Raw genomic sequence first — 27,509 nt, 5'->3', positions numbered from 1 at the left:
CTGCTCCAAATTTCTTTCCAGCTCACTCTCCTACCCTCCTCCACCCCTCTGTCAATGACCTACACAGTCGGGCAATTTACAGTGGCCACTTAACCCGCCAACCTGAAGTTCTTCAGGATGTGGAAGGCTGCTAGAATACCTGTTGAAAACCCAAGCAATTACAGGGGGAATGTGCAAACTCCACACAGTTAGCACCAGAGGTCAGGATTGAGCCTGCGTGTCTGGAGCTGTGAAGCAGCAGCTCGATTAGCTGTGCTATTGTGCCAAGCTTATGCAGTATCCTTTCAAAGTTCTGTCAATGTACGGTTTGTTAACTTACAGATTGTTAACTGATTTTATGTGAGTGGGAGTGGGATTTAAATTTTCACTGAGTACAATTCCTTTGTAATTTGGACTGGCATACTTGAACAACAAATTATGTGTTCTGAATCAGAATTTATTGTCATAACTTCAGAAATTCATTGTTTTGTAGCAGTATCAGTGGAAATATTGCTATAAATGACATTTCAAAAATAAATAAATAGTTCAAGAAAATAGGATAAAGTGAGGTAATGTTTGTGGTTCATTCTGAAATCTGATGGCAGAGGGGAAGAAGCTGTCCTTGAGCCGTTGGGTGCTCATGTTCAGGCACCTGTACCACCATTGTGAGCAGAGGGCATGGCCTGGATGGTTAGGTTCCTTGATGATAGCTCTCATAAGTCACCGCCTCTTGCAAATGTCCTTAATGGAGTGATGTCCGTGATGGCACTGGCCAAGTTCACAACCTGTCCTGTGGATTGGCACCAGAGAGTGATGCAACCAGACAGAATGCTCTCCATGGTACACCTGTAGAAATTTACAAGAGTCTTTGGTGACCTGCCAAATCTCCGCAAACTCCTAATGAAGTATAGCTGCTGTCAAACCTTCTTCAACATTGTTTCAACATGAAGCCCCTAAGATAGATCTTCAGAGATGTTGACACCCAGGAATGTGGCGTTCTTTACGCTTTCTACTACTGACCCCTTGATTTACCTTGATGAGGACTGATTTGTGTTCTCCTAGTTTCCCCTTCCTGAATTCCCAATCAGTTCTTTAGTTTTGCTAATATTGTCGTTGTGACACCACTCAACTAGTTGATCAATCTCACTCCTGTATGCTTCCTCATTGCCGTCTATTAAAATGTCGTCTATGATTCTGCCGACAACTATGGCGTCATCGATGAATATGTAGATAGCATTTGATTGGAAGTTTCCCCTTGCTCAGCACCTTGAATTCCATGAAAGGAGTGTTGTTTGATGCTGGTTTGAGAGCTCCCACTTAACTTGTCCTGAATCTGTCTAAAGTCAAGTACCCTGAGGGCACTTCGATCTATGGTTCAGTTAGATAGCCTTGGAACATAGAGAGCAGTGAGCAAGCAAGAACTAGAGGAGATGGGTTTAAGGTGAAAGGGGAAATATTTAAAGAGAACATTAATGGGAACTTTCACGCAGAGAGTGGTGAGAGTATGGAATGAGCTGCCAACTGAAGTGGTGAACGTGGGCTTGATTTTAAAATTTAAGATCAAATTGGATAGGTTCGTGGAAGGGAGGGATGTGGAGGTCAATGGCATTAGGCAGAATACTAGTTCAGCACAGACTAGATGGGCTGTTGGGCCTGTTCTGTCCTGTGGTGTTCTATGGTTTTAATAATACGGAAGCAAGTTAACTCCATTATCCTCGGACTTGCTTTCCTCATTGTTCTTAGTGTGTGTGCGGATGGACCAATATTACTGGAGAGTTATAGATACAGTGCAAATAATTGATATCATCATGCATACACAATTAAATTTTTTATCCTACAGAAGCCAAATTATGAAAGTTTGACAATGAATCACAATCACTTCTGCGTACGAAACAGACTACAAACACACCAAAATATTCACACAGATGTTTCCAAACATATTTTTGGAAGCATGCGACACAACCCATTTCATTTTGTGGAAATATTCTAAATTAAAAAGACTGAAATGGATAGGAAAGAGACAGAAATAAATCATTTTGTTATTTTAGTACATTCAGTTCCAAGGGCCTTGACACAGAGTGAATATTGCCAGGAAGAGTGTTCTCCATGAGAAAGGATTTGGAACCATTCCTTCAAGTCTTTTTTTTGTGCAATTTTTCTTTTATTTAAAATTTTACATAGTTAATCTGCAATATCCACCCCACCCCCCCCACCCCAAACACAGATACCCAGAATGTACAATGTGCAAATTTAAATGTTCTGTAAACATTACATTAAGGCATGAATCATGAAGCTCACTTCACTTGCAATGAGGATGGCTGATTCATCATTGCATTGCCCCTTTCAGTTTCTTTTCCTTTTCTCCCTTTGCAATCTACTTCCCTTGAATTGGTGTATTCCCTTAATACATCCAACAATTTTTTTTGTGGTCTCCTGATCTGTTGGCTTTCCATGTAAAAAATACAAGTGGCTACAATCAAAGATCCTCACCAACAATGGACGAGAGATATCCCTTCCCATAGCTTCCGCGAGCTATGAGCATTGCTGCTGGACGATTTGGTCATGTGCTTTGATTATATTGTTCTTTATCATTTCTCTCTAAGTGCTCTCTAATAGCAGCAGGTAATGTGTTCAACAGAATCTCTTCCACCACAAGACCCCCTTGCTTAAAGTTACATTGGCCTAGTTCCTCGGGCAATAACTCAAATTGGTTTCCTGATAGTTCAAGGTGTACAAGGTTTACAAGGCCAGCCACCAGCGCTGATAACACTGTCAAGCTGTTTTTCCCCACAAGTAACGTCCGCAGATTCTTGCACAAAAATAATCCGTTTGGTAATGCTTCTAGCTGTTAAAAAAAAATCAAATTTCAAATGAATCATACATGAAAAACCAAACAACCAAGAGGCCCAGTTGGCATAGCCGCTTGGGCAACGCTGTTACAGTGTCAGAGACCTGGGTTCGAATTCAGCGCTGTCTCTAAAGAGTTTCTGTGCTCTCCCTGTGACTGAGTGGGTTTCTTCCAGGTGCTCTGGTTTTCCATCAGCCTTCAAAAAGTACAGGGGTTGTGGATTAATTGAGTGTAATTGGGCGTCATGAGCTCGTGGGATGGAAGGGCCTGTTACTGTGCTGTATGTCTATAATAATAAAAAAGATTGGGTGGCATAGTTTACCCAGCAGTTAGTGCAATGGTGTTACAGTGCCGATGAGCCAGGATCGAATTCAGCATTGTCTGCACGGGGTTTGAACGTTCTCCCTGTATCTGTATGGGCTTCCTTCCGGTTTCCTCCCATCCACCAAAAACATACAGGGTTAACTGGGTGTAACTGGACAAGGGCTGAAAAGGCCAGTTACTGTGTTGCATACCTCAATTTAAATCTGAAATAAAAACAGAAACACTAAGAAGACCGGGCAGCCTCTCGTGGAAAGAGAAACGGAATTAATATTTCACTTTGGATGGAGACCTTTAGTCAGAACCGGGAAGAGAGAAACGAAAGGTGGATTTAACTTGCTGACAACTTAAGAACGGCTGATTCTCACTTTTCTCTGTCCATTGGTACAGCCTGATCTCCTGGTCACGCTGTACAGACTTGTTATTAGCAGCAAATAAATCAAAGAAACATAATCAAAGTTCAGCTGCCTCACTCGTGCCTTTGAATTGGACTCTCCCATCACAGATACCTGTTGTCTAGAATTCAAGCAACCGGCAAAATAAATCAAGGAAAATAATTTTTTTAAATTAAATAAATAAGAATAAAATAACAGGTAAAAACTACACGTTTAAATTGTAAAAGTAAATGTTCTCTGAAGTAACAAGTAAACCTTTGGTGAGGATGAGGGCAATAAAGTTGTGTTTGAATAAAATGACTTCACCCAGGATGAAGAACTGGTTGATGCCGCTCGCCATTGGGGCGACTCTCTTAAAGTGTCTCCTTATCCCTGCTTAGTAAGAGTTACCCCAGTCAGAGGCTTTATCTGTAAACTTGGGTGGCAGGGGGGGTTAATTTGTCTCTCTCTCTCGGGCGGCTCCATGGAGGGGGAGGAACTAACAGATGCAACGAGGGTTTAAATGTTTTCAAAGAATGTGACCGAAAATAAAGTAAAATGTTTCATGCAAAGTATTCATGCAAGTGAAATTTGTTCAGTGTAAGTACAGTATAGTATTTTTATCTTTTAAGCTGTTTATGCTTAATGCAGTTGTATTTGTTAGGCATTGTAAGAGTCTCAAGCAACTGGAAAATACACTTATCTGGCATCTAGTCAAGTCCATAGTCATCTGATTGCACAAATACAATCCAACGAAACAGTGTTCTCTGGTCCTTGCAGACACACAGCCAGACTTACCACACATTACAGACAAATAATACATATGCAGGACAAGTATTTTGTTTATACAAATAAATAAATAAATCTTGCTTTGTACAAATGAGACCATTGAATATTTAGTGTGTGCAGTTCCTTTATCGTTCAGCATTTTCACTGACCGTGGGATCTACCAATTCCCATAGGTGCCAGGTACTATGGCATTCATTGTATTCCTTATTTGTTTTATCTGACCTTCCTCCCACCTTCTCTACAACTTAAATCCACCCGTTTCATGTCTCATTCCTAATTTTGATGAAGGGGCCCTGACTTGAAATGTGAACTCTCTCTCTGTACCCTACACGTGCTATGTGATCTCCGGTTGACTTTAGTGAGTGAGTCAGGTGGAGTTGGATTATCTCAGCAGATCAGACTATTCACAGGTAGAGGTAGGCAGTCAGCATTTCAGTCGGGACCCTTCATTGACGATTTCTACTCATAGATGCTACCTGTCCTGCTGAATTCCTCCATTATCTCATTGTTTCCTCAAGATTCCAGCATTTGCAGCTTTTAAGTGCAGGACACAAAACTGCTGGAGAAACCCAGCAGGTCACGCACCATCTATATAAGAAGTAAAGGATATCCAACGGTTTGGGCCTGAACCTTCGTCAAGCCATGAGCAAGATACAGGGGCAGATGCCTGAATAACAAGGTGGGAGGAAAGGGGAGAGGAGAGAAGGGAAGAAGGGGCAAGGGGAGGAACACGGGCTAATAGGTAAGTGGTGATATTTGGGTACAGGTAGGAGGGTAGAAGGGAAAAAGAGAATTGAGAGGGGAAGGGGGTAGATCTTTGATAGGAGAGGGAAGAGAAGTGGGAGGAAAGGAGATAGAAGGATAGGGAAAGAGAAAGGCTTGGGGGAGGTTTAGCAGGAAGTGGAGGTCGATGTTGATGCCATCTGGTTGGAGAGTGCCCAGACGGAATAGAAGGTTTTCCTCCTCCAATTTGTGGTTAGCCTTGGTTTGACAGACATGACAATGTGGCAATGATGTGTGGAATTAAAATGGTTGCGACTGGGAGGTCCTTACTGCTGTAGCAGACAGAGCGAAGATGATCAATGAAGTGATCTCCCAGGTCTGCGCCGAGTCTCACTGATGTAGAGGAGACCACATTGACAGCACCAGATATAGAAAATGACCATTAGGAACTCATAGGTGAAGTGTTACTTTACTGGGAAGGACTAGGGCAGCATCTTTGAGAAGAAATGGTCAGATGAAGGGTCCTGGCCTGAAACTTTGACTGACTTCTTTCACCTATGAATGCTGCCTAAGTTCCTCCAGGATGCTAGGTACCATTTCTTGCAGTCACAAGTTTAGGTAGTGAGGGGGCGATTGGTAGGAAACAAGGAGTGAGCCTGTCTCTCGGATTCAGATTTCAGATTTATTGTCAGAGTACATACATGACATTGTCACAGTTGTGTACTTACCTTTGTCAGGAGGAGGAGAGAGAGAGAGTGGCAGGATCACACGTGTGGCAGTGAGCCAATGAGAAGGTCAGAGGAGTTTAGCTGGGTTGCCTTAGGGGACGTATTAAAAAGAATGAAATGTTGTGTCTAGCGAATTTTTAAAAAGAAAGTCAACTTCATGGTATGCTGAAAGAAACGAGTGAGTGTATTTTTTATTTCTTTGTAACCTGTGGTAAATCAGTGCTGTTACAAGTGGTGGCCCCGATGTGATTTGAACAGGCAGCCTTCTGATCCAGAGACGGTCACTAGGGCTTTCGTGGATAATTGGATTTCATCTTTCAGTGTTCTGGTCACTATCACAGGGATCAAGAGTTTCAGTTCAAGTCATCATTATTCCGAGCTCTCACTGCTCTTCTGGGCACAACCTGTTTTCACACTACAGCTTACCATCGCAAGCCAACAGCATTATTGAGCATTTCCATCGACAACTGAAAGCAGCATTAACAGCAGGTGGTGATACATCTATGTGGAGTGAACATTTGCCTATAGTTCATTAAACATATAGAGGTTAAAGAGGAGGAGATGCTTGCTGCCTTACAGCGAATAAAGGTATATAAATCACACATGTCTGACATGATATTCCCTCAGACCTTGAGGGAGACGAGTGTAGAAATTGCAGGGGCGCTGGCAGAAATATTTAAAATGTTCTGAGAGTTTGCATATACAAATATTTGGTCAGCCAAGGGCTCATTAAGGACAGTCAGCATGGCTTTGTGCATGGTAGATCGTATTTAACGAATCTTATAGGGTCTTCTAGTGAGTACCAAGAACCTAAATGAAGGAAAGGCTACATGGACTTTTGTAAGGGCTTTGACAAGATTCCACTGGGAGGTTAGTTCAGAAGGTTCAGATACTAGGTATCCATGGAGAGGTTGTAAATTGGATTCGAACTTGGTTGTATGGGAGAAGTCAAAAAGTGGTAGTGGATGATTGCTTCTCAGACTGGAGGCCTGTGATTAGTGGTGTGCCTCAGGGATCTGTGCTGGGACCATTGTCTATATCAATGATCTGGATGATAATGTGAAAAATTGGATCAGTAAGTTTGCAATTGACATTAAGATTGGAGACGTTGTGGACAGTGAGGAAAGCTTTCATAGCTTGCAGAGGGATCTGAACCCACTGGGATAATTAGCCAGAATATGGCAGATGGAAGTTAATATAGACAAGTGTGAGGTGTTGCATTTTGGAAGGACAAACCAAGGTAGGACATATACAGTAAATGGTAGGGCACTGAGGAGTGTGGAGGAGCAAAGGGATCTGGGAATACGGATAATAATTCCCTGAAAGTGGCATCACGTGGACAGGGTTGTAAAGAAAGTTTTTTGTATCTTGGGTATAGACAGAGTAAATGTGAGTAGGCTATTTCCTTTTACATTAGGAGAGATAAATGGGTGAAAGGGGAAAGGTTTAGGGGAAATATTAGGGGAACTTCTTCAATCAGAGAGTGGTGGGAGTGTGGAACGAGCTGCCATCTGATGTGGTAAATGCGGGCTCACTCTTAAGTTTTAAGAATAAATTGGATAGATACATGGATGGGAGAGGTCTGGACAGTTATGGACTGGGTGCAGGTCGATAGGACTAGTGGATTGATATTCCAGCATGGACTAGAAGGGCCAAATGGCCTGTTTTTTGTTCTATGGTTCTATGAGATTACTTCAACCTACTCCTACGCAGCAGGCGTCACCTGCAGTGTATATGACAAATGATTGTACTCATGTGTTCCTTTGGCATGATTGTTTGCAAACTACTTCAGCACATTTATGATCGACCTTTTCTTACGCCAGCTGAAGACTTTTGAGATCAACAGGAATGGAAAAGCTGACATGGTTTCCATAGACAGGTTTAAGTGGCGTACATCGACGTTATGCGTCGGAGCCAGAGTCACAGTCACATCGCCATCATACGAGGTCATGCAGAACGGTCAGCCCTCCAGACTGTTACATAGTGCAACAGTTCCAATCAGTCCCCTTGTTGCATGGCTCGGAGGCTGAGGGGGGCTGGAGTGCTGTCATGGTTGTGTATTTATCTTAGGAGGAGGAGAGTGATTGTGTCAGGATCACCTATGTGGCAGTGAGCCAATGAGGTCAGAGGAGTGGTGTTTGGGGAGTTAAAGAATGCAATGTTGTGTCTAATGAATAAAATAAAAGAAAGTCAACTTCATGGTGAGCTTTAAGAAACGAGTGAGTGTATCCTTTATTTGTTTGTAAGCTGTGGTAAATCAGTGCTATTACAACATCACGTACAACCCTAAGATTCTTTTTCCTGCAAGTGAGACAGAATTTCTACTTATTGACAGAGCAAAAAAATGGACTCAACGTACAAATGTAAACAAATAACAAAATGTAAACAAACTGACTGTGCAATGCAGAGTTTGAGAAAAAAATCAATAAAGTGCAAAAGTAAGAGCCCTTAAATAAATCCTGATTGAGTTTATTGTTCAGAAGTCTGATGGGGAGGGGGAGCAGCTGTTCCCAAACCTGGTGGGTGCGAGTCTTATGACACCGATACGTCTTCCCTGATGGTAGCAGTGAGAACAGAGCATGTGCTGGGTGGTGTGGATCCTTGATGATTGCTGCTATTCTCTGATGGTAATGTTCCATTTAGGTGTTCTTGATTGATGGGGAGGGTTTTGTCTGTGATGTACAGGACTGTGTCCACTACCTTGAGCTCAGGCTTTATGCTCAGGGGCGTTGGTGTTCCTATACCAGACCATGATGCAGCCAGTCAGCACACTTTCCACCACACATCTGTAGAAATTTGGCTTTCTATTTCTTTCTCTCAATTCCTCCATTTCCATCGCCTCTTCTCCCAGGATGAGGTCATCCATTCCAGACATCACTCCCTTTACAGTTTTTGAGGTTCTTTAAATCGTGGATGTTCCCAACTACCAAGCAGAACTGAGGTTTATGTCGCCATATAACCATATAACAATTACAGTACAGAAACAGGCCATCTCAGCCCCTCTAGTCCGCACCGATTTAAGTGATCTCCTCTAGTCCCACTTACCTGCTCCCTGTCCATAACCCTCCAATCCCCTCACATCTATGCACCTATCCAACTTTTTCTTAAATGACAAAATTGACCCTGTTGCAACCACCTTTTCCAGAAGGTCATTCCACTCAGCCACCACTCTCTGAGTGAAGAAGCTCTGCCTCATGTTACTTCTAAATTGCCCCCTACCCCTTAACTCATGACCCCTCATTCCAATCTCACCTACCTTCAAGGGGAAGAGCCTATTTACATCTACTCTATCAATCCCCCTCATAATTTTAAATACCTCTATCAAATCCCCCCTCAACCTTCTACACTCCAATGAATAAAGTACCAGTCAACTCAATCCTTCTTTGCATTCTAGATACTGCAATCCAGGCAACATTTTAGGAAATCTTCTCTGCACCCTCTCTAGCTTATTGATATCCTTCCTATAATTTGGGGACTAGAACTGCATACAATATTCCAAATTTGGTCTCACCAATGCCTTGAATAGTCTCAACATCACCTCCTAGCTCCTATATTCTATGCTTTGATTTATAAAAGCCAACATACCAAAAGCCTTACCATCTTATCCACATGAGATTCCACTTAGAAAGAATGATAAACTGTTATTCCAAGATCTCTCTGTTCCTCTGCGTTCACCAACACCCTCCCCTTCACCGCATACGTCCTGTTTTGATTCTTCTTCCCAAAATGATGTGCTTTACACTTATCGAAATTAAACTTCATTTGCCATCTTTTAGCCCACACTTCTAAGCCGTCCAAATCCTTCTGCAGTCTATGAAAACCATCTTCACTATTTTTGTATCGTCCGCATATTTACTCGCCCAATTTACCACTCAATCATCCAAATCATTAATGTAAATGACAAAGAACAAGGGACCCAACACCATTCCCTAAGACACACCGCTTGTCCCTGGCCTCCATCCTGACAGCTGACAGACAGTTATCCACCATGACTCTCTGGCATCTACCTTCTAGCCATTGTTGAATCCATCTGAGCCAAGAAAATAAAATGAGTCTCAGGCCCATATATCAGTGAACTTGCCTTTGTTATTATCAAACCTCACCTCACCTGTCAGTCTTCATGGTTTCAGGGGCAATTATCAGATCACATTTGTAGGTCCCACCATTATTTAATAAGGAACCAAGAGAAACTTAGTCTTGTGTCCCTCCTGTTGCAAATCCAAGCCCCTCCACAACCATCAGTGCTATTTTCCTTTCTGACCACATGCTGTTCTTTTCTTTGGCTTGGCTTCGCGGACGAAGATTTATGGAGGGGTAATGTCCACGTCTGCTGCAGGCTCGTTGGTGACTGACAAGTCCAATGCGGGACAGGCAGGCACGGTTGCAGCGGTTGCAGGGGAAAATTGGTGGGTTGGGGTTGGGTGTTGGGTTTTTCCTCCTTTGTCTTTTGTCAGTGAGGTGGGCTCTGCGGTCTTCTTCAAAGGAGGTTGCTGCCCGCCGAACTGTGAGGCGCCAAGATGCATGGTTGGAGGCGAGATTAGCCCACTGGCGGTGGTCAACGGGCAGGCACCAAGAGATTTCTTTAAGCCGTCCTTGTACCTCTTTTTTGGTGCACCTCTGTCTCGGTGGCCAGTGGAGAGCTCGCCATAGAACACGATCTTGGGAAGGCGATGGTCCTCCATTCTGGAGATGTGACCCACCCAGCGCAGTTGGGTCTTCAGCAGCATGGATTCGATGCTTGCGGACTCTGCCAGCTCGAGTACTTCGATGTTGGTGATGAAGTCATTCCAATGAATGCTGAGGATGGAGCGGAGACAACGCTGGTGGAAGCGTTCTAGGAGCCGTAGGTGATGCCGGTAGAGGACCCATGATTAGCTGTGCCATAAATACATGTTCCCTGGTACTTTCTGAAGGGTGTCCACACCCAGTCAGCAGTTAAAACTGAAGGAGAAAAACCTGAAGGAGAATTGAACCTTGTTGACTGGTGGTTCAGAGAGAGATATATGTGGAAAAATCCAAAGTGCATTTTGATTGGATCACATCATGTGGTTAATGCAGTGTGGACTTTCTGAACAGAAAGAACAGGATCCAGGAGCCTTGCTTCTATTTCTTATGTTTTATCCCATTGGGTTGGAAATAAAAGTGGGTCTTGTCTTTGAAAGCCTAAACCAGTAGTTTTCAAACTGCCCCCCTAAACTCACATTTCAGTTGAAGTAATCCCTATGCCATAAATGCCCTTTAAGGGATTGTTTAAGGTGGTATGTGAGCGTGTAAAAAAATGTTTGAATACCACTATTTTAATCGTCCCTCATTGACTCATGATGGGCACGGTTTCAGAACTCCAAAGGAAATGGGCCAATGACAATTTTTCTCAAGCAAAATATTTCAGGAACAATTGGGTCTAGAGCAGTGGTTCTCAACCTTCCCTTCCCACTCACATCCCACCCAAAGTAATCCCTTACTAATCACAGAGCACGATGGCATAAAGATTACTTAAGGAGGAATGTGACTTTGTGGGGGTGAAAACCACTCCCTAGAGGATATGGGAGTGAGATAAGAATTGGGAGAGGGCTTTTAATGAATTATCTGCTGGAGGAACACAATGGATCTAGCAGCATTGGATGGTCCACATTTCAGACCAGAACCCTTCATCAAGACTGAGAGTGCTGAGGGGCGATGGCTTGTGTAATGTGGGCAGGATGGGAGGGAGTGGGCAGGGGCCAGTGGGGGATGGGTAACCAGGGAGGGATGAAGGATGATGGACCAAAGCAGTTGATTGGCAGGTTTCAGGCAAAGGGAAACAAATGGGGGTCAGGTGGAAGATGAGTCATTCAGGGTGGGGTGGGTTGATAAGTTGAGATTTCGGAAACCTGATAAGAAGAGAAGCTGATGATGGTGATACAATAAGAGTGGGTTGGGCAAGGCTGTTGGGGAAGGACAGATAGGGCCAGACGGACCTGGAGGGGAGGTGAGGGGAGTATACAGGAGCAAATAGGGATATGAAGGGAGGGGAGTAGAAGGGAGTGGATGGGATTGAAGGAGAGTAGAGAGGAGGGGGGAGGCTGGAGAAGAATTCTGTTGGGGAAATGGGATGGAAGAAGATACAACCAGAAAGGGAGGGGTTGAGATTTGGTGGGGGTTAGGAGAGGAAGGGGACAATAATTGGGTGGGTAGCAAGGAAGTAGCTTAGAAGAACAGGCTCATTGTCTGAAATTGGAAAACTATTGCAATACACCAAAGTGCTGGAGAAACTCAGGTTACAGTGGTTTTCAAACTGCCCCATTACGAACCAATAAAATCTTAATTAGTACTAACAAAGGAACAGAAATGGAAAATTCAAAATAATAGTTTTTATTAAACCATTAATAACATATTATTTCTAACTTATCTCTAAACCCCTCTATGTGCAAATGAAAATGTGTTTGTGTGTGTGTTCAAGTCCAAAACCATTACAGCATAAGGTTGATTCTGAAAAAGTCCATTTTAAAGTCCAGTTTCAAACATCTTGTAGAACTTTGATGATCCTTTTTAAATCCTGGTTCAGAAGTAATTATAAAGCATGAATGAAGCATCCGATTTCTTTAAATTGTTGCTTAAAAGCAATAACAAATTATTTGTTAACATTCAAGTTCTTAGATTTCCCAAACTAACAAATCTTGTTGAGCTGTTTTCTAGGAAGAGATTTCTTCTTAATCTCTCACACTAGTGATCTTCTTAAGATTCACGGAATTTCCTTCCACGATGAGGCTGTACTCTTTAATTTCAAATTAAAAGCAGTTGGAATCACTTTCAAAATCCACTTATTTCTGTATCTACCTTTTATTAGGATGCGATAGTACAGATTCTATCACCAATGTGCAGATGGTAGTGTAGGATGACTGTGATTGGCTGAGAGTGTAGCCACACCTACTGGGAGGTCTTAAAGGATTGCTCCTAGCCAGACCAGGTCATTCTGGACTGGTCAACCTACTTGTGATATGCTCCAGTCTTTTAGTTAATAAAAGCCTTGGTTTGGATCAACAAGTCTTTGGTCTTTCGACACACACTACATCTTCTTTGGCTTGGCTTCGCGGACGAAGATTTAGTAACACATAACACCACCTATTCCGATTACTGCAATTCAACCCTGTCGTTCACAAGGGTCCCACTCCTGTGTATTCCAAAGGGTCTTGACTTCTGAATTGCTTCAAATGTCTGAATTTTACAATATATTCCTTAAAATCATGCGACATTACATCATCAATGAGATCAGTCTCCATCCTTGGAAGCTATGTGACCATTTACTGGAATTTTTAACAGTTAGCTGCTCCAATTTCTTGGAAATTAACCTTCATAACTCTGGCTTGCAGATGTCACGACTCTGAAAGATGACCTCACTTCTGAATATATTGAATGGGTGCGTGTGTAACCCTGTCCAAACCCACTACATTACCTAAGACATATTTATAAGAAACCTAAATATTAATATTAAATATTAACCTAAATATTAATATTAATAGAGATCCATTTCACCCCCTAAACTCACAATCCATATGCCATAAATGCTCTGTTATTGTTAAGGGATTGGTTAAAATGGTATGTGAGTCGGAAGGGAAGATTGAGAATCACTGCTCAAGACCCACTTGTTACTGAAATATTTTGCTTGAGAAAAATGGTCATTGGCCCATTTCCTTTGGAGTTACGAAATCATGCACATAACGAGTCAATTAGGTACAATTAAAACAGTAGTTTTCAACCTATTTCTTTCCACTCACATACCACCTTAAGCAATCCCTTACTAATTACAGAACATTTATAGCATAAAGATTGCTTAAGATGAAATGTCAGTTAGGAGGGCAGATTGAAAACCACTGATCTATGGGAAGCAACGCTTTGAGCCAGAGCTCTTCATCAAGGTATAAGTAAAAGCAAGTAGGCGCCAGAACAGAAAGGTGGGGGGTGAGGAGTTTTTCAACTATGGGCATCACTAGCAAGGCCAACATTTATTGCTCATCCCTCGAATTGCCTTCTAGAACCCTGCCATTTTTTCTGCTGGTCCTCCCTCACACTGTTGGACGGTGAGTTCCAGGATTAAGACTGCGTTGGTGATAGAACAGCAATGTACTTCAGTGTGATTCGAAGGAGGACCTGCAGCAAAATGGTGCTTCCCTGCAGCTGGAACTACTCTGATAGCAGGAGGTCACAGCTTGAATGTATTCACTTTCTTAGTAATTACTTAAAGATTAAATTTTATTTACAACACAGTAGAAGTTTAATCTGACCATTTAAACCCGTGCCACGCAATTAACCCACAACCCCCGTATGTTCTGAATGGAGCGCCCAGAGAAACCCACACTGGCATTGGGAGAATGTACAAACTCCTTAGAGATAGGGTTGGATTCGAACCTGAGTTGTTGACATGAACCATTACCCTAAGGATGGTATGCATTGCAGCCAAGGTTTACCAATGGTAGTGGGAAGATTTATTTAGGGCAGTGATGAACTGTTGTTTCATCCTGAATGGCGTCGACATCATTGAGCTCACATCAGGCAGAGATTCACTCATTGGACCAGAAGTCAAAACAGAGGATTGTCAAAAAGGCCGAGACGATCACTGGGTCTGACTCTCTTTCCTCAATGGGAGCATTGCTTAAATTGAGCTCGAAGAATTATAGGGAATCCGTTCCATTCAGCACAATGGTACCTTTGACCCACTACCATCAAGAAGGAGGTACAGGAGCATCAAAATCTGTACTGCCAGGCTGGGAAACAGCTTCTTCCTGCAGGCTGTGAGATTGATGAACAGTTTCCTGTAACCGAGTAAATCCCCCAAATTATTTATATCCATTTGCTTTAAATTCTACCTTTATATATATGTGATTATTATGTGCTGTGTATTGTACGTATATTTGTGAACCACAGTCCATGGAAGAGCTGTTACTTTTTTAAGACTTTCAGTGCCGAAATGGGCCCTTTCAGCCCATGAGCCCATGATGCCCAATTACACCTAATTAACCTATAACCCCTGGTACATTTTGAATGATGGGAGGAAACCAGAGCACCCAGGAAAAATCAAGCAGACAAGAGGGGAATGTACCAACTCCTTACAGACAGCGCGGGATTCTAACTCTGCGCACTGGCGCTGTAACAGCATGACACCCGTTTCTGCTGAAAATCCAACTGCGCTGGGTAGGTCACGTCTCCAGAATGGAGGACCATCGCCTTCCCAAGATGGTGTTATATGGCGAGCTCTCCACTGGCCACTGAGACAGAGGTGCACCAAAGAAGAGGTACAAGGACTGCCTAAAGAAATCTCTTGGTGCCTACCACATTGACCACCGCCAGTGGGCTGATATCGCCTCAAACCGTGCATCTTGGCGCCTCACAGTTCGGCGGGCAGCAACCTCCTTTGAAGAAGACTGCAGAGCCCACCTCACTGACAAAAGACAAAGGAGCAAAAACCCAACACCCAAACCCAACCAACCAATTTTCCCTTGCAACCGCTGCAACCGTGTCTGCCTGTCCCGCATCGGACTTGTCAGCCACAAACGAGCCTGCAGCTGACGTGGACATTACCCCTCCATAAATCTTTGTCCATGAAGCCAAGCCAAAGAAAGAAATATGTGCAGTCAGATGATAATAAACAAACAAGGCTAGAATGTTCCATCATCACACTCTGTCTTGGGCATTGCAGATGGTGCGGTCTCTTTGGGCTGTTAGGACGTGAGTCACATCCCACAAGATAGCTGACCTTTGACCTGTCTTTTGTAATTGATCATTAAAACAGATGGAAAGTGAAATTTCAACAAGGTGTAGAATGAAGTATAGAGGCAGGCTGGGGCATATAAGCCTTTTAAAAGACATTCTTGCCTGGGTGCACCTTTGAGTGTACAAATCAACTTACTGAGTGATGCAGCAGAGAAGGTGGCCATTTGGCCCATTTTGCCTCTGCCAGCCACTCAATTCACTCAGTCGTCACTTGAAATCTGGTAGGATCTACCACAAGGGATCGATCCATGACTTTGGTTTGTGTCGGGCAACAAATTGCAAATCCACTTCAATGTTCTTTTGCACATGACTACTGTCAGTGTGACTACCTCGCCACAGACCTCAGAGATTGGGGGCTTTTGTCTGCTACGCATTGGTGGAAAATTTACTATTTTGTTGACCAAAGCAAATCGAAGTTGACAAATTTCCATTCCGCATGTTATGAAATGTCAAATATTACCAAAGATTTTTTTCTTTGTTTAAGTATGAGGTCATTTGCAATAATTGAATCAATTATATCTTTGGAATCCTGTGGAATCAGTGTTTTGGACTCCCTCCAAGAAATTCTGGCAAGCAACTGAGGTGAACCATAGGAAAAGTTTCAGTGCTGCATGTTGTTTTACAATTTTCTATCCCCCATTGGAGAAAAATTCTTATCTCGATACAAAATGGGACAAAGCATGCCCATGATATCCAGTCTGTAGCTCAGGAAATTGGAGTCCAAACATTCACTAAACAGAAATTATGTTTCAAACATCCCATGATTAAATCACAAAGCTCTGCAGACGTTGTGAGTGAAGTAAAAACACAACGCTGGAGGAACTCAGCAGGCCAAGCGGTGCCCTTTATATGGCAAAGATACATAACAATTGTTTTGGGCTTCAACAAGATATGAGCCAACTGTAGGCAGGGACATTTTGTTCATACCCTGTTGAAGGGCTCCAGCCCAAAATGTTGGTGAGGCATCTTTATCTTGGCCATAGAAAGGACATTGTTTGACTGGCTGAGTTCTCCAGCATTGTGTTTTTACTTCAAACAACCCATAATTGTACAAAACGGTAGATGTACTCCAGGAAAAAATACAAGAGGTACGCATTCATCGAGAAGAATACCAGGAAACGATGATAAAAGTCAATGCCGAAGCAACATCAAGGATTTTTTGTCATATATCTCAGTTAGCCATCAGTTCTGGTTCATTCCCTGCTTCTTGTTGTGGAGATTTATATTTTGCTTGCCTGTTCATCCCTGTACAGCTGCTCTAAAAAGGCAGAGGTTACCAATGTAAAGCATTGAATTATGAATAACTTCCGTGATCTTCTTTGCTCCAAGAACATGTCTGCCAGAATGCAAGGAGAACAAGGGAAAATACTTTTTGTTTACCTGCAGACAAGAAAAACAATGCGTGGATTTAAATCAACGGGCACAGCGCCACAAGCAAATTGTCACTGTTAGAAAGGAGGGAAATGAGCAGTTCAAGAATGTTTACTCCTTTCAGTTCTTATCCTGCTGGGCGACTTCCATCTGATTTGATGTATCACAAAAACTGTGGCAAGGTTCTCTGTTCCTAATTATGTTTTCAAATCCCTCCCCGGTCTTGTCACTCCCTATTTCTGGAATCACACCCTGTCCATAACCCGCAGAATTATTTGTGCTGCTTTAATTTTAGCCAGGTGGTCTTCCCGAATTTTTTTGTTGGCCAGGTGTTCATAGCCTCTGGTCCCCCCTCTAAAACTCTCCAACTTCCCTTGTAATGCATAAACTCACAGTGTAAATGGTGGAAGTGTCTATGGTCCTCCAGTTGTAGCCCAGGGTTCCCTGAATTTAAATGTGACCACATGCAAGAGAGACTGCAGATGTTGGAAAACTGGCGCCACACATGAAATGCTGGAGGATCTCAGCTGGTCAAGCTGCGTCCACAGAAGGCAGAAAGATAGTCGATACTTTGGGCCGGAAGTCTACATCAGGAATCGCAAGAAAGGAGCAGGTGCCCCAATTGAAAGGTGGGGGTGGGGGTGGTGGTGGAAGGGCATGGGTTGGCAGGTGATAGGTACAGGTTGCGGGGTGGTGGGGGAGGATTAAAAATAAGTAAAGAACTAGGAGGTGATAGGAGAAAAAGGTCGAGGAAGATGCACTCTAATAGGAGGAAGGAAGGGAAGGGGTGGGGAGCTGGAGGGAAGGTGAGGGTGACGCGGAGGCAGAGTATGGGAGACAGAAATAGAAGGAGAAGGAGGAGGACCTCTTCTGAAACCAGCACATCAAAGCAACTGTGAAGAAGGCTCATCGACGCCTTAGCTTTCTAAGAAGTCTGTGGCGATTTGGGAACCACTCCTAGCACAAACTTCCATTTAAATACTGGTAAAGCAAGCCCCACATTCATTCTGAAGCCCTGCCTCCACAGACGATGATCATGCCATTCGTGCACAAAGGAGCTTTCTGAGAATGTTGGGTGGGGGAGGGGGAAGCTCAAGTGGAACCACCGCATTGTGCTAGCACATCATGCATGCAGAGTTTCCTGTCCGACAACCTGCTGAATACACAACCTTCAGCCAATACCATCAAGGTGGGTGAATGGATTCAACAAGAGGTCTGAACATTCCAGAAAACTGGAGCATGACACAAAGTGCTAGAGGAACTCAGCGGGTCGGGATGGTTTTCCATGTGGATACTGCTGACCCGCTGAGTTGTGTTTGTGCGAGATTAACGGGCCATTAGTCCATGAGTGGGAAGAGGTCAGAGTAATGAAGCTCTTGGAAGAAATAGGTCACCAGGTTCAGCTTGGGATTCCAAGAGTGAGAATTTAGCAGTGATGATGGAGAGTATGGTCTCAGCTGCAGCAACTCGAATTAGCAAATTTTGGAAGCCATTCCCCCTTGTTAGGGTTTTGTTAACAGTGATAAACCAATGAGTTTTTTTCTTTTAAAGTGACCCTCAAACAAAGGTTGCCATTGCAAAAGTTAAAGATTATTTCTGACAACTCCTGCTGTTCAGAACGAGATGAATATTGCAACTTTGGACATCTGCACTTAGTGCTAAGCTGTTACAGCTCCAATGACCCAGGTTTGAATCTGGCACTGTCTGTAAGGAGTTTGTACGTTCTACCCGGGTCAGCATGGGTTTCCTCTGGGTGCTCCGGTTTCTTCCCACCCTTCAAAATGCAGGTTAATTGGGGTACTTGGGCAGCATGAGCTTGTGGGCCAGAAGGGCCTGTTACCATGCTGTATATCTAAAGTAGTGATTTTCAAACTTGTTCTTCCCATTCACATACCACCTGAAGTAATCCCTTCACAGAGCACCTGTGGCATAAGATTACTTCAGATGGTATGTGAGCGGAAAGAACAAGATTAAAAACCACTGGTCTACACTAAAATTAAAACTAGAAATAGATTAAATCAGCTCATTCCAAGCTCTGGAACTTGGTTTTTAGATGCTGTCAATATAATGCAGTGTCCTTTCACGCTACTACTCCGATTTTAGACGAAAAGCACCTCACTCTTTATTCACGTCCAGTTTTTCAAATGGGTATTTTATAGAACGGAATGCTCTCAAGTCAACTGCTGGTATCAGATTAGATTTCCATTTCATGATCAATGGAGAAAAAATGATCAGAAGGATCAATAAAGCAAAAGCATCTAAAATTTTTATATTATTCGGTTTTACAATCCTGACTCCCCCACCCCAAAAATCTCTAACTGGGGAAGGAAATTAATTAGTGGTAGAAAATTGTTTGTCCAATTGGAGGCCAGTGACTAGTGGAGTTCCTCAGGGTTCGGTCCTGGGTCCACTATTATTTGTTATATATATTAACGATCTGGATGTAGGGGTGGAGAATTGGATAAGCAAGTTTGCGGATGACAGAAAGATTGGTGGTGTTGTGGACAGTGAGGTAGATTACGGTAGATTAAAAGGTGATTTAGGAAGGCTGGAGGTGTGGTCGGAGAAATGGCTGATGGAATTTAATACAGATAAATGTGAGGTGCTACATTTTGGAAAGGCAAATTTAAATAGGTCATATACATTGAATGGTCGACAATTGAGGAGTGCAGAGCAACAAAGGGATTTAGGAGTTATGGTAAATAGTACCCTCAAGGCTGATACTCAGGTAGATGGTGTGGTGAAGAAGGCATTTGGAATGTTGGCCTTCATAAATCGGAGTATTGAATTCAAGAGTAGGGAGGTTATGATGAAATTGTACAAGGCATTGGTGAGGCCAAATTTGGAGTACTGTGTACAGTTTTGGTCACCAAATTATAAGAAAGATATAAACAAAATAGAGAGAGTGCAGAGAAGGTTCACGAAAATGTTGACAGGATTTCAGGATCTGAGTTACAGGGAAAGGTTGTGCAGACTGGGGCTTTTTTCTCTGGAGCGTAGAAGATTGAGAGGGGACTTGATAGAGGTGTTTAAGATTCTAAAAGGGACAGACAGAGTAAATGTGGATAGGCTTTTTCAATTAAGAAAGGGGGAGATTCAAACTAGAGGACATGGTTTAAGACTGAAGGGGGAAAATTATAAGGGGAACATGAGGGAAAATTTCTTTACGCAGAGGGTGGTGGGGATGTGGAATGAGCTTCCGGCAGACATGGTTGAGGCGGGATCATTGGTTACATTTAAGGAAAGACTGGTTCGTTACATGGATAGGAGGGGACTAGAGGGGTATGGACCGGATGCTGGTCAGAGGGACTAGGAGGGTGGGGATTTGCTACGGCATGGACTAGTAGGGCCGAACTGGCCTGTTCTGTGCTGTAAGTGGTTATATGGTTATATGGAAATGCACAGAAATTATTTTGGGGTGACATTGATTGAAACACCGGTTATATATACTTATCTTTGCTATATAAAGTGCCCTGTTTGACCTGCTGAGTTTCTCCACCATTGTGTTTTTTACTTCAACCACTGTGTCCGCAGACTTGCATGTTTTACTTCTCGATTTAAGCCAAGTTGTGCTTGGCGTATTTGTGAGTTTAGAGAACCTACTGGAACTCTTTTGTTCCCAGGTGTTATAACTTAGTGTACCACTGAGTAAATGGGGAAGAGACCCATTGGGTTTTATGAAGGGTTGAAAATCGCTCAGCATCTCCAGAATGGCCAATCTCGGGTAGAACTCCTGTAGTCCATTGAATTGAGAATTCTCTCTTGTTAGGATTTTGTTGGCCATAATAAACCAGTGAGTTTTTTTTTTAAAAGCAACCTACAATACAAATTATGTTGTTGCAAAAGTTAAGGATTATTTCTGGCATTGAAGCCCAGCATTGCACTCTTGCTGCTTGGCAAGTGAATTCTACCACTTTGGAGGTCTTACACAAACATGCTGGAGAAACTCAGTAGGTCTCACAGTACCTGTCAGAAGTGAAGAATAATCTGCTTTTTGTTCCTGAGCCCTGCATCGGGTTTACCAGGCCCAAAAGGTTGGTTACCCTTTATTGTCCGTGGATGCTGCATGGCCTGCTGAGTTTCTACAGCATGTTTGTGTATTGCACTTGATCCTTGCTTCTCCAGACTTTCTTATTTAACATGGGAGATCTTGTTCCAGCTGCTCTTAACAGTGATGCTTCTTTAATAATCAGAATCAGGGGAAAAAAATCTCCAAATAAGTCAATTCTTTGCTATCTCTGGGACTTTTGTTTCAGTTGCTCTCAGATGAATGCAGTCTCTCTCTCCATGGCCTTGCAGTCTTTAGTGTGGATCTGTTTTGTATAGGTCTCACCAATGGGATGCAGGGTCAGAGAGAGCTAGTGGCACCCAGTGTAACCATTACCAATATAAAATGGAAGGTGTATTAACATCCATTCTACAGTTACTTACAGACTATAAATGACAGGATATTAAGGAGGTTGAGGTACACATTGTTTGACAATAGCTACAGCCTAATTTACTCCCATTATTGCTAAGTTTACTCACATTGTTGTTGGAAACATTAAGGTACTGAAGATGGGTCAGTTCACGGATCTCATCACCAATAGTAGTCAGGTGATTATTGCTGAAGTCCAAGATTCGTAACTTGCGGCACAAAAAAAGCTGTGTGGGAATGGATTCAATTCTGTTGTTATTGAGGTAGAGTTGCTCCAGGTTTGACAGCATTCCAATCTGCAGAGGTATGTACGCTATTGCATTGTGCCAAAGCTTAAGGCACGAGAGCCACTTCAAGTGCTGGAAACTAATAATTTCTTCGATGGTCTTCAATCTGTTGCCTTTCAGATCAATTTCACGAAGATTGTACAAGCTAAAAATGGAATGGGGAATGCGTTCTAGGTCACAGTTGTGAAGTTCAAGGTGTGTGAGACTTACCATGTTCTTCAGTGTGTTGAACACAGTTATCTTGGTCCCCTCATTATCAATACACAGCTTGTTTAAGAGGATTCCTGTGCCAGTGACAATCGCTGGGATGTGAGGAAGGCTGTTCTTCATGTACAGAACTTTTAATTTCTTGAGGTTCTCAAGTCCATTCAGAGACACAAAATGGTTCTTCTCCATTTTAATATTACCTGTTAAATGAAGTTCTGTCAAGTTCTTCAGATTAAACATCCAACGTGGAGCTTTATCCATATCAGTGAATTTGACGTGCAATGTTTTCAGATTCTCGGCTAAACAGTTCAGTGCCTGTGGCTCCACGACGGTCGGAGTGTGGTAGAGGTGCAACTCTTTGAGGTTGGTCAGCTGAGACATAGCTGCTTGAAGCTTGGCCTCTGTTATGAGTTCCAGTTTTAGCACTTCGACCTCCTTCAGTTCAAAGACGGCGTCCGGAAGTCCGCTGATCATGAACATGGACAGCTCTACCTTGTCCTGAGCGTTCTTCTGCAGCTTGTATCGTAATCTTTCTGCTGTCCACTCCAAGTTCAGGTTGATCTGTTTCAGCTTGTTTTCGCTGACTTCCGAAAGGAAGACCGAGAACCGCTTGGAATAAAGGGGATCGTACTGATCGGAGAGGTGAAGAATGAAAGCAAAGTCATTTATAATGTCTGGAATGTCCCTGTAACTACTTGCTTCTCGAACAGTCTCAAAGGAATATTGTTTCAGTGAGCGTCTGAGCATCCAGAACAGGCTATAGGCAGTAAGCAGACCGTGTACTGCCACCAGTATTGAATAAAAAGATGCTAAGAGTTTGAACATGGTTGCCAGAGAATGAACACAATGAAACTGCCTATATCCTGTAAACATTTCAATGTCAACCTTGCAATGGAGATCAAATTTCATCTCAATGACATAATAGGGAGTATAAGTAATGATAACAAATAACAGGAGGACCTTGATTATAATCTGCCTCATGTACAGTTTGTAGATGATGTCTTTTTCTTCGACGTGTACTTTGAACTTTTTCACCTTTTCAAAAATCGCCTTTGCCTGCTCCCCTTCTTTTTGGCCCAGGATCGTCCTCTCGACCGTGTCTGCCTGATTAGGCTCCATCCTACTCTGCGTAGACTTGGTGCCCGCCTCGGCGATGACGGAAGAGAAGGAAGCCTTGAGCGCCACCTTGGACTTGCGGTAAGACTGCTTCTCGGTCCCGATCTCCACTGCCTCGGACAGAGCCCGAGTGGTCCAAGGGGAGTCGAAGCATTTGAGAAGAATCGTGATAAAGTGCTCAAGCCGGGAACTGGTACTGGGGTACTTGAACCAGAAGTTGCTGCAGATCAGGAGCAATAACGTCTGCCAGAGCACGAGGTAAGGAAAGAACGTGGAGAACCAGTGAAGCTGCTTCTCGTAGCACACAGCATCGATGAAGGCATACTGCTGCCTGTCAAGGAGATTTTTAATCCCACTCAGAACAGGAAAACTCCAGTTTGGATTCCTCGACCCATTATTCATGTCCCAAGGGGGCCTGCAATGGTTGTCCGCTACCAATTTGCAAGGAAGGCAAAGCATTTTGTTTTGAGTAATCTGAAGAGTTCCGCCCAGCAGAGCGATCAAGAGCATCACCATACATATGTAATGGCTAAAAACATCCCACCATGGCTTCAGTATGCGATAGGCAGTCTGAGGATCTGTCAACCATTTGAACTCCGTTACCATAAACATCCCTGTAGCCTGTGTAAGAAGGGTGATGTTGGGGGGGGGGGGGGGAGGGGGCGAGTGATGTTGGAGGCAGAAAGAAAAGAAAATTACTTCAAACTATAAATTACTTGGTTGTCCCCGGCAATTGCCAACAGTGCAATGTTGTCGTCAGGAATGAAACGTGGAGGTCTGCAGATGGTGTGATCCTAGTAAAAGGACACAGAAGTGCCGGAGGAACTCAGCCGGTCTCACAGCGTCCATGGGCGGTAAAGGGATATTACTGGCACTTCTCAAAGGTGCGAGCGAAAAGCAAACAGGCATTTCTATTAAAGACTGGGAGGGGGAGGAGTAGAGACCAACAGACAAGAAGTGTCAATTGATAAGAGGAAAGGCAAGAATTGATTTTGGCTCTGTGAAGGGAGACAGAGGGAAAAAGGAAGAGTGCAAGAGAGAGAGAGAACTAGGGGAAAGGAGAGGGGGACGAAGATGGGGAGGGGGGTGGTTATCACCTTTTCCCATCTGGGCATCGTCCAACCAGATGGCATTAACATTAAACCCCCTCCCCCTCAATCTTCATCCCCCTCTCTAGTTCTCTCACTCTTTCTCTTTCTCTCTCTCCCTCTCCCTCTCCCTCTTTCTCTCTTCCCTCTGTCCTCTTTCACAGAAACAAAAACAATTCTCATCTTTCCTCTTATCATATCCAATAAACACCTTTTGTCTGTTGCTCTGCATTCCTTCCCCTCCCAATCTTTAATTCAGATGCCTGCCTGCTTTTTGCTTATACCTTGAAGAAAGGTTCAGGCCCAAAATATCGGTAATAGATCTTTACCTCCTATAGACTCTGCGAGGCCAGCTGCGCTCCTCCAGCATTTACTTTGTGACTTTACTTGCCATCAGGAATGCAAAGGTTCAGATCCCTCAAGCAATTTGATGTCACTGGACAACAAATTTTTTTCAAAAAGTTTTCTTCCTGAAAGAAAATTGGGAATTATGATAGCCAACTTCAAGTTAAACAGAAAAGATAATTTCAGATTTGCTAAGTTAGAGAAACATTAAATTAACTTTTATTGAATTTATCCTGTTTAATCACATAATGACGCTGACACATTGTGTTTGTTCAACTGACCTAAAAATGTTTTTCCCACTGATTTTCATTTGTACTCAGCATCTGATGCCTCTCGTGTCAGTGACCAACAATGGTCGGCCAGCATTAATGGATTCCAGTTGCCCTGATACTGGTTTTCCATGGTCCTGGTGAAACCTTTCACCATGTTCGTCACTGACTGCACCAAGATCAGCAGGGAAGACGTCCAAGTGCGAACGCAGAAAATGAATTTTTCAGTGACATGTTTTCACTTCATGGTTTTGTCTGCTTGAAGTCGACTTAAAATATGACAGGAAATCGCAAAAACGAAGGGAATAATGGTGAAAGTTATAAATTGAATTGTACAATTCTTAATAAGGCTTGAATTTTGTTTGTTGTTTATGCTCCATTTGTTGAAGATATAGTTTTTGTTGTAGATGTGTTTTTATTATTTGGATATGTGAATTTTAAAGTAATGATTGGGGATATTTAAATGTGGTATTGGGGCTTTTATTGGATAAGTATTCAAGAGCAAAAGGGAAAAATGGTGGAAGAGTACTAAAATTGAATTGTATAATGCATAATGAGGTTTGGATTTTGTTTTAAGATGGTGGTTTATGTGACTAATATGACGATAGATGTGAAGTTAGTTGATATTTGGTGAAGGTTTATTTTTATAGAGAAAGTTTTTTTTAATCTTTTTTTCTCATGCTACAATTCTTTTTTAAGAATTGATTATTGTTTAATGTTTTTTTTGTAAGTGGGTTTTTTTCTCTTACATATATTACTAATCTTATTAATCCTTCACTCTTTATTGTGGGGGGAGAAAGAGGGGGGGTTGGATTAATTTGAGTCGGTTTATTAATGTTGTGTAATAATTATTGGGGGGGGCATAGTTTGTTTAGATTACTGATGTTGTATTGTAATTTCATTATTTCATTTTTAATTTTTTTTTAATGTAATCTTATATCTTATTCATGTTATAAAATCTTAAATAAAGTTTAAAAAAAAAGGAAATCGCAAAAACAGGTTATATCTAAAAAAATGTGATAGGAAAACTTTAAGGTGATTTTTGTGATCAGAAGCCCAAAATCCATTAAATACATCCAAAAGTGTTCATGAAGCAAAATCTTTGTTGTCTGGTGTATTCAAGCTTTGTTTACCCTCTTCATTTCTCGGCTGGGTTGCGGGATGATTTAAGTTCACAGCTTTAAACTATTGCAATGACATTAGGAAATTGGATCTATTAAAAAAAATTCTGGTAAATAAGATACCAGTGTGATTAAACTTCATTTTTCCCAGGAAGCAATTAGTCTTTATTCCAAAGGCTGGGAAACCTATTTAAGGGGACACACGGAACATTGCAGATCCTGGAATCTGGAGCGAAAAAAATACAATCAATCTATTGGAAGAACTCAGCGTGATTATCTGAAGAGTTTTCGTGAAGGATTCCATCCCCGAAAGACGACCATTCCCTTTCTCTGTTCAACCCACTGAGTTCCTCCAGCAACTTGCTTTTTGAAACATATTCATGCTTTGATCTTTACTTAAAAAATAAATTAAGGTAGAGTTGATAATAAGAGGGATTAATGTAGGACTGGTTGAATGGTTGTTAACGGTCAGCAGAGCTTCAGGGATGAATGGCCTCTATCCATGCCGCATCGCCCTATGAATCTATGACTATTGGAAAATAACTTTTTTGCACTAGCTTATCAGTTATTTCTCTATCTTTGTATTTATTCAATGATGTACGCTATTGTAGTTGTTTTTAATTAAATACCTTTTTGGATGCAGCCAGTAAGAACTTTGGTGCATACGTACGTACAGGTACATTGTGTTTGACAATAAACTCAATTACCATATCACTCTGAGGTGAATTGTAGACTAGAGTTAGGTTTAGATTAAGTTTATACATATTATGGTTAATACATGGCCTGCATAATCCCGTGTTGTACCTCTTTAAGAACTACAGCATAGCTTTCTGGGCTGTTTCAGTGTATAATTAGCCAGGACTGGTTTGACTGTCTGAAATCAACTCCACAAGGATGCTGTCACTCTTTTCTTTTGTAAAGCACATTTGAATCTGGAGGGCGGGTTTTTAAAAATGTTCTGAGGCATGTTCATTGCCTAAATTCAATGCCAAAAAACAAATTGAATTTTATGCTCATGGATCCAAGTGGTAATGCAGGCTCCATTTTGAAATAAGAAAAATATGGAGAGGTGCATGGATGGGAAGGGTATGAACAGCTATGGTCAGGTGCTGGCCAATGGGACTAGGCAGAATAGTAGTTTGGCACAGACTAGACGGGTCGCGTTCCATGGTTCTGGAATTGTGCTTTCATATAAATAAATAGTTTGAATGAATTTTAAAATTAAATGATTTGTTTTTCTAAAATCTTTAGAACATAGAACAGTACAGCAGAGGAACAGGCCCTTTGGCCCACAATGTCTGTGCTGGCTATTATGCCATTTGTTGTACGTGAATCCTTACCCTCCACTCCCTGCATGGCTTGAAGGAAGAAAGCAGAGTGTAGTAGTGGAAGGAAAGTATTCTACCTAGAGGCTGGTGACTAGTGGAAGGGATCTGTTCTGGGACCCCTGCTCTTTGTGATTTTTCTAAATGACCTGGATGAAGAGGCGGAAGGATGGGTCAGTAAGTTTGCGGATGACACCAAGGTTGGAGGAGTTATGGATGGAGTTGAAGGCTGTCAAAGGTTACAGGAGGATGCAGAGTTGAGCAGAAAAGTGGCAGATGGAGTTCAATATGGATAAGTGTGAGGTGATGCATTTTGGGAAGGACAAACCAGAAGGCTGAGTACAGGGTTAATGGCCGGTTATTGAGTATGGATGAACAGAGGGACCTTGGGGTTCAAATCCATACATCCCTCATGGTTGCTGTGCAGGTTGATAGGATAGTTAAGAAGGTCTGT

At 42.5% G+C, this 27,509-nt stretch overlaps 1 protein-coding gene across 9 annotated transcripts in view; it reads right to left on the bottom strand.

The window, feature by feature from the left end:
* Positions 1-2,198: 2,198 nt before the first annotated feature.
* Positions 2,199-27,509, bottom strand: part of LOC138763993 (volume-regulated anion channel subunit LRRC8B-like) — a 33,691-nt gene continuing 8,380 nt past the window's right edge. For 2 of the 9 annotated variants that reach the window (XM_069939124.1, XM_069939125.1), the window contains exons 3-5: positions 24,325-24,465; positions 21,408-23,528; positions 2,199-2,824 (exon numbers count right to left, since the gene is read on the bottom strand). In XM_069939124.1, the coding sequence (XP_069795225.1) occupies positions 2,540-2,824; positions 21,408-23,519 (2,397 nt within the window). In that variant the 5' untranslated portion in view covers positions 23,520-23,528; positions 24,325-24,465 and the 3' untranslated portion in view covers positions 2,199-2,539. Of the gene's footprint in view, positions 2,825-12,163; positions 14,552-15,311; positions 16,890-21,407; positions 23,529-24,324; positions 24,466-27,509 lie in introns of those variants that run through there. The other 7 variants (XM_069939127.1, XM_069939131.1, XM_069939129.1 and 4 more) reach the window with 6 other exon arrangements.

The sequence above is a fragment of the Narcine bancroftii genome, chromosome 5 (genome assembly GCF_036971445.1).
Source record: "Narcine bancroftii isolate sNarBan1 chromosome 5, sNarBan1.hap1, whole genome shotgun sequence".
Lineage (NCBI taxonomy): Eukaryota > Metazoa > Chordata > Chondrichthyes > Torpediniformes > Narcinidae > Narcine > Narcine bancroftii.
The sequence above is the reverse complement of the archived record's forward strand: the minus strand, read 5'-3'. Positions and strand labels throughout refer to the sequence as shown.